This window comes from Adiantum capillus-veneris, chromosome 21 (genome assembly GCF_014529385.1).
Source record: "Adiantum capillus-veneris isolate H3 chromosome 21, ASM1452938v2, whole genome shotgun sequence".
Taxonomy (NCBI): domain Eukaryota; kingdom Viridiplantae; phylum Streptophyta; class Polypodiopsida; order Polypodiales; family Pteridaceae; genus Adiantum; species Adiantum capillus-veneris.
Window position 1 is genome coordinate 131,306,293 of NC_140951.1, and position 7,053 is coordinate 131,313,345.

General features: G+C 43.4%; 1 protein-coding gene across 1 annotated transcript; it reads left to right on the top strand.

Moving 5' to 3' along the window:
- The first annotated feature begins 3,786 nt into the window (after positions 1 to 3,786).
- LOC147431742 (uncharacterized) lies at positions 3,787 to 5,841 on the top strand. The gene is made up of 4 exons (XM_086494634.1): positions 3,787 to 4,051; positions 4,193 to 4,264; positions 4,346 to 4,408; positions 5,479 to 5,841. The coding sequence occupies exons 1-4, from the start codon at positions 3,857 to 3,859 to the stop codon at positions 5,617 to 5,619; spliced, it is 471 nt and encodes a 156-aa protein (XP_086350760.1). The 5' UTR covers positions 3,787 to 3,856; the 3' UTR covers positions 5,620 to 5,841.
- The last annotated feature ends 1,212 nt before the right edge of the window (positions 5,842 to 7,053 follow it).

Below are 7,053 nucleotides of genomic sequence, written 5' to 3' on the forward strand. Positions count from 1 at the left end.
CGCTTTATTTTACTTTCTTTGTGCAGGACTTTAGTATGGCAGACGAGATTCCAGATCCCGCTTCCATGAGTGCAGATGCATTCATGGGCTTCGTTACACGGATGACGCCTGCTCAGATGGCAGAGGCTTCTCAGTACTGGGTAGCCAGAGGCACGGGTGCTACGCCTCCGGGCTTCACACCCGAGGGACCAACGCCTAGGGGGGGGACGCCTACGGGGTTCAGGACGCCTATGGGTACGACGCCTTCTTCTCCCATCACGGCCGCTTTGACACCTAGGGGTGGGGCAGAGGCGGGTACGTCCTCATCTCCGCAGCACAGGCGCACTCGCCGATCTCGGCGATCGTCAGGTGGAGGTGGTGGTTGTTGTGGAGGAGGGTCCACAGATGCTTCGACCCCTCCTCGCTCACGACCCCCGTCTTACCCAGGCACACCTCTCAATACACCTCTTGGCACACCTCGGACACCTTGGGGGGCACACGATCCTAGTGCCTCCAAGCTCTATACTGTATGGGGAGATGGTTTTGTTGACATGGATAGAGTCGGGACTGAGATGCGACAGCGGATTCGCCAGCTCGTGGAGCTAGTTTTCGATCAGCATTCTGACGTCTTGGGATCAGAAGACAAGGAAAAAGTCACTTACATAGTGGAGACCATCCTTAGAGAGTACCAGCCTGCTCCGGGTTCTTCCGTTGTTTCGACGCAGTGGATCAAGGGTGTTGCACGGGACACCATCAAACATCGGCGAGATGCATCTCGGAAGGCTTTCAGGACCGGCTCGCCGAAGCCTTCGGGCATCCCACATGAGACGTGGCTGCAGATCAGGGAGGATGAGCAGACAACGGCCAAGCGGTTCAGACAGCAGCGTGAGGTCGCGCAGGTACCACAGATGACTAGGGGGACATCTCATCTTGGCAGCGGAGGCTTCGACACCTTTCGCTATGAGTTTGTGAGTTTCTAATCCAATCTTAACTATGGCGTTTTTTAAAATGCGATGAATCATGTATTCTTATTACTTTGATTTTTGTATAAACGCAGAATCTTGCGATGCATCGAGCTCCATCACGCGAGGAGGAGTCAGATGGATATCGCAGAGGTATCTATGAAGTACTGAATGATCTTGAAGCTTCAGGAGAGCCTGTAGACTGGGAGGCCTTACAGTCTCGTTGATCGCTTGAGGTGAGACGTTAATATGTGTGAGTTGATTTAATTAAGTCAGTATATGTGAAGTAATATCAATACTAATTTTGTGAGTTGTCCTATGTGCAGGTTGCGACGCCTAGTCATTAGTGGACCAGATTTCATCTATATGCTTTGTGAGACACAGACACGCTTCTGTGTCTCTTTTTTGTACAAACAGTTAGTGTTCAGACAGTTATTGTTTCCCTTATGGTTATGATTATTGTCATTGTCATTGTATAGACAGTTATTGTTTCTCTTTCTGGTTATGCTTATGGTTATTGTTAATTTTGTTTATGGTTATGGTTATCTGCATTATGGTTTTGATCAAAGTGGTTATAGCCGGTTATGGTTTTAAGTTATGGTTATGCTTTTAAGTTATGGTTATGGTTATGGTTCGTTATGGTTATGCTTTTAAGTTATGGCTATGCTTTTCAGTTGGTACAGTTGTCTTTCATTGGCCTTAAATCTCATGTGAGATCCTACATGGATAGCATGTAGGAGGCATATACAAGATATGGTTTTTTTTTAAAAGTTTATGTAAAAACAAAGGGAACTCTGCCGAAATTTCTGCGTGCGGGAGCATGGTTGATATTTTGGTGCTGCTCGCTTTCTTGGGCAGAGGGCAGGAAGTCTAGCTGTGGCTGTGTCCATCTTTTAACTGGGCACAGGCCAGGCTACCTGCCCTCTGCCCAAGGAAAAATTTTTCTGCTATGGTCGTCGCTATATGCGTCGCTATCCGCGTCGCGCATACTCAAAGCATAGAGTTTCCATGTTACGTTGTTATGTGACATTGCTCAATTATGCTTCTCAGTGCTCAAACATTTTCCTAACAAAGGATCACAACATACGACTGGGTGATTATTGTCTCCACTTGTTTTTAAGCATGTAATCCAAAAATTGTGGTGTGTGTGTGTTAAATTTCATTTCTTTGTAAATTGTGATTACATGTGATTTTGGCTTAGCTAAGATGCTTAGTGGAGATGGCCTAACTTCCTCTGTAAGCTTCCAAGCATGCGCATACTTCAAGAGATCATGTAGGATACTGATTTATCAGTTTTTCACATACTTTGTATGGCTGGATGTATATTGATAGGTGGTGGGAACCCCAAACTACATGTGCCCGGAGCTTCTGGCAGACATTCCTTATGGATTCAAGTCTGACATATGGTCTCTTGGTGGGTTCTAATGCCAAGCTTCCCCAATATCACCGCCTCGAGGCAATGTAAACAAGAAGCGCAAGTATTGGCTAAATGGTGCGAATAGATATGAACAGAATTCTCTTGGTTGTCGAAGCTGATGGTGGCCCATATAGATGCAGCTGCTTAAATTCACCCCGCCATTTTTCCACCATGGTCATGAATTTTTAATGGTAGACGTGTTGGTGTCCAAGTTCATGTTAGCCATGAAGGTGCAATGGATAAACTTGTGCATTGATCCCTAGTCATTTCATGCTTAGGGAGTGGACCATTAGGTAGCATGTACTGTCCATGTTCATTTTCCAGATAATTCTATAAAATCATTGTATATTTGGTTGTAGGTGGAAGGTGCACACTCTTCTTTTGGATACACAGAGTTTTGTATAGGTGGTTTGAGAGCATGAGTAACGTCTATGTGTGCCATGTTTGTGTGGGAGATAGCTCTCTCTCTCTCTCTCTCTCTCTCTCTCTCTCTCTCTCTCTCTCTCTCTCTCTCAAAGTAGCTTTATGACACCGAAGATTAAACATGAGTAACGTTTGTGTCTACCATGTTTGTGTGGGGGATAAAGATTATTGGGTAGACAAATATTATTGTGTGTTTAGAACTTGAAGCTTCTTCTCCCCTCTCTAGACTATGCATCTGTGGTGGGGGTGTGTGATCATGAGGTCAATTAGGGTCTAGAGCCCAAATCGACATAAGAATACTCGAGAGTGTTTTAGAGAAAAATTGTGTGTGGAGTGAGAGCATTGTTCTAGCGAGCAATGAAAGAGAAAGGGAAGAGGAGAAAATTTGTTGCTTCATAGCAACTAGATTCTCAAGGTTTTGGGTCTCTACACCCCCCTATATGCATACACTTCGCACTAGCACAATGTAGAAGATTGCACATACACATGCATGCAAGAGGTTGCTAGATGTATGGAGGGTTTGAATCTCTTTGGGTTTTCTATTCATTGGTAGATTGGACCACCATGATGGCTAGGAAGATATGCAAAGCACAAAGATAAGGTAGCAAGGAGAGAGAAGAGGGTAAAGTTTCCAAAAGGCCACAATTCTACCGATAGTAGTGTTACCATAAGGGAAGGGAAGGTCCAAAGTCCAAAAACTCCAACTCTTTGGTTTGATCACATGATTCGCACCCCATCAAATATGATGGGTGTGGATGGCATCTAAAGTCAAGCCTTCTTGGTGCATAGAGACCCCAGATCAATTCAAATTTTCATCGATGTGCCCATGCTTGGAAATGAGCCTACTCTTTTGCATGATTGAAATTCTGAGGACTTATGGCCATAGCCAGTGTAGTTTCAATCCTATTTGCAGGCCCTGTGATTTTATCACTTGTTAAAATCGTAGGCACATCTTTGTCGAAAGCAAGAGGAGTCCTAATCGGCAAGGGACTTTGAAATTGTCAGGCCGCCTGAAGAGGTAATCTATATACTTTAGGTGGTTTCATTTCTTTTGCTTGTGCATGAAGAGCCGACAATGGGAGCAACACAGACGTTAACCAGTACAGAGATCGAGCTATACCTCTCTCGCGGATGCTTAGCGCCTCCCTCCTACGCGCAGACCGCCCACGATCAATCCCTTCTCTTCACTTTCTCTTATCCCAACATTTTCCATCGCGATCGCGTGCTCCAGGATGCGCATTCAGCTCCTTTGCTCTACTCCAAAAACAGGGTGTGTGTGTGTGTGTGTGTGTGTGTGTGTGTGAGAGAGAGAGAGAGAGAGAGAGAGAGAGAACCCAAGTGTCTTTTCTTTTTCTACACGCACGGTTTTCTCTTTGAGCCAAAGTGTAAGAGTTCTCTTCAATGCTTACAGGTTTTTGGTTTGAAGAGGCGAGCAGAGATATACAGAGGAGAATCAGACGCCAACAGTTCCTTGGTTTTCACGGTAGAACGCTCCTCTATCTTCTCCAGAAATTTGCATGTCTTCTTGGCCGGTTCCTATTTGGATGGGCCCCCCGATTAAAAGCTCGAACCAGCGACCTTCAGCAGTTCATTGAAAATCATCCGACATGAAGACGTTGTTGTCAGGGTAAGATTGCAACCAACTTCCTTGCAAATTCAGTACTTCGTTTATTGACTGCTCCACATCTCCCAACCAGTGTTTATCAAGCTTCGATTGTTTAGGAGATGTGTTTTTGTGGTTGAAAGCCATAATTGGGAACAGTCACCACCCGAAACACGAAGGGGGAAACGGTGTTATTGGCCAAGTCGGAAATGGCCAAGAAACAATGTTTTGGGAATTTCCACAAATTAGAGGGGTATTTTGGTATTTTGATAAATTTTAATATTGAAATCAATATGACTTACATAAAGCCACACCAATACCTTCAAAAGCCACCAAGTAAATGCACAGCAATGCTCGTGTTGGGTACCCGAAGTTCGACATGTCAAGCATGTATGGAGCATGGCCAAGGAGTTTGAGATGACAGATTGCACAGCAATGCTCGTGTTGGGTACCTAAAGATATATATGTCAAGCATATACAGTGGACTATGGAGTGCGCGGCCAAGGAGTTTGAGATGGCAGATCTATGCTTACTTCATTATCTCCTTGGAAGGGGGGCATTTTTTTTCCCTCAGCAGCGGTACGTCCAGGAATGGTTAGAGGCTTTCGGTAAGGCCAATTATAAGCCTATCTTTCTTCTATGGATTCTACAAGAAGAAATCACCCGATGACCCCTTAAATGCTACAAAATAGCGGACGCTGGTTGGATCTCTCATTTGGTTGCTGACCACCAGTTTTGACCTCAGTTCCCTAGTATCACTTCCTTTATGCATGTATAGGCTAAAGATTGTTAATTGATTTCATGTATAGGCTAAAGATTGTTAATTGATTTCATGTATAGGCTACACTCGTAATGCATCTGCGTTTAATGTCATGAAGGCACTTTGCACAAGTAGTAAATAAGTTAATTAACATGTTGATGGCTCAAAAGTTAATCCTTTTTGTTGCGGCGTGTGGGGACTGGCTTTTGTGAAAGTATGGGAGCAGCTGTGTCAATGTAGTTTTGTTTCATGTTGATTTCATGAAGTTTGAGCTATATATATCAATGACTTTACCGAGGAGAACTTAATTGGGATCATTTATTCTTCTGTGCAGGTAGAAAGAGGTCTTGTATTTTGTGGCTGTTTTGGGCCCAGCTACATAATCTTAGTTTCTCCTGGCATGGATCTAGCCATGGCTGTGCTACTAGTTGCCATATTTGACGATTTTCGCCCACGGGATAAGTCCTCAAAGTGATAGCTAAAAGTAAAACCTGGGTGGTTTTCTATTAGTACTAGGGAGACATAACATGGGTGCACCAAAATTGCCTTATTTACCTCTATACATGGGACTCTGTTCAGTAAAATCTACCTTTTCTGCCTTAGAAAACCCCCATATTGTACACTCACATGATACCATACAGTGAACCCTTGGTGAATAGCCTGGGGTAAAATCAATGTAAATATGAATTGAGCCAAATGCGATTGTTAATCACATTATCACCTTGTATCAATCTACGATGTCACATAGTAACCCTTTGAAGTGTGGTCACTGGAACTTAATGCTATAAGCTGCACCCACCCATTCTCATGTCTAATACCATTGCTGACTATCCTTCCAACTATAATACAGAATGTATGGCCATGTTAAATGCCTGGAATTAAGGAGGTCTTCGTCCTACCTAATGTGACAGGTGTACAAATGTCAAAAAAAAAAAGAATTAATCTTAAAGTTGATTTAGCTGTGAGTCACGGGCGTGGCGAGAGGACAAAGCCACATGCAAGAATCCAAGCGACCTCGAACTGCTAGGAGAATGCATATGGATAACGCAAACCAAAGATAAATGTCGTTAATAGTTTGTATTTCAACACCATTGCTTTCTATACATTACTAATGTCTACCAAGGCACAACCTGCAGTGAATACATCAAAGATTAAACATCTTTGATTTTCGTGCGTATTAATTTCAGTTTCAAGAGCATTAATGACACATGTTTACAGTATGCTTTTGAAGATCTTCCGTGGTCATCTTTCATTATTATCTTGCAAGGAAAGTCTTACAGGTTCCCATTTTATGGGCAAGAAATTTGCTTCATTGATCATTGTGCTCATGGCCACATCCAAAAAGCTTTCACCAAAGAATTAGTGAGAATTGTGTTCAAATCCATCAAAGGGTATATCCAAAGAAACTTCAACACTTGAATAACCTCTGAGCCAGAAGCAAGCAAAGATTAAGTTATAATCTCTCCAAATGAAGTATATATTTGTCGTTGCATATCCTTTACTAGCCTCTTTTACCACTGCCTTTTTACTAAGGGGTTCGACTATTGCCCGATAGGTAGTTGGGAACTTTTCCTTCACCTTCTCTTTAAGTGGCAAGCACAAGCCATCTAAAGAGAGACCCTTCTTTAGGAAATGCAATGTCCCTTCTTGTATTCTCAACAATTCAGCACATCGTTTCCACGTATCAAGAAACTTAAGACTCATAAACAACATATGCAAACAAGTTAACATGCTTCGGTTGACATAACCTTCTCCAAAGGCCCTCGACACCAAACCTTTGCAAAACCAAACTTTACTCTCTCCTAGTTTCCTCCCATCTGCTGGCAATGAACCATTATTGCAGCCCCTTGTTTCGCGAACGACTGTCACCAATGCAAAGTGTGAAGACAAGGGCTAGGGCATGGCAACG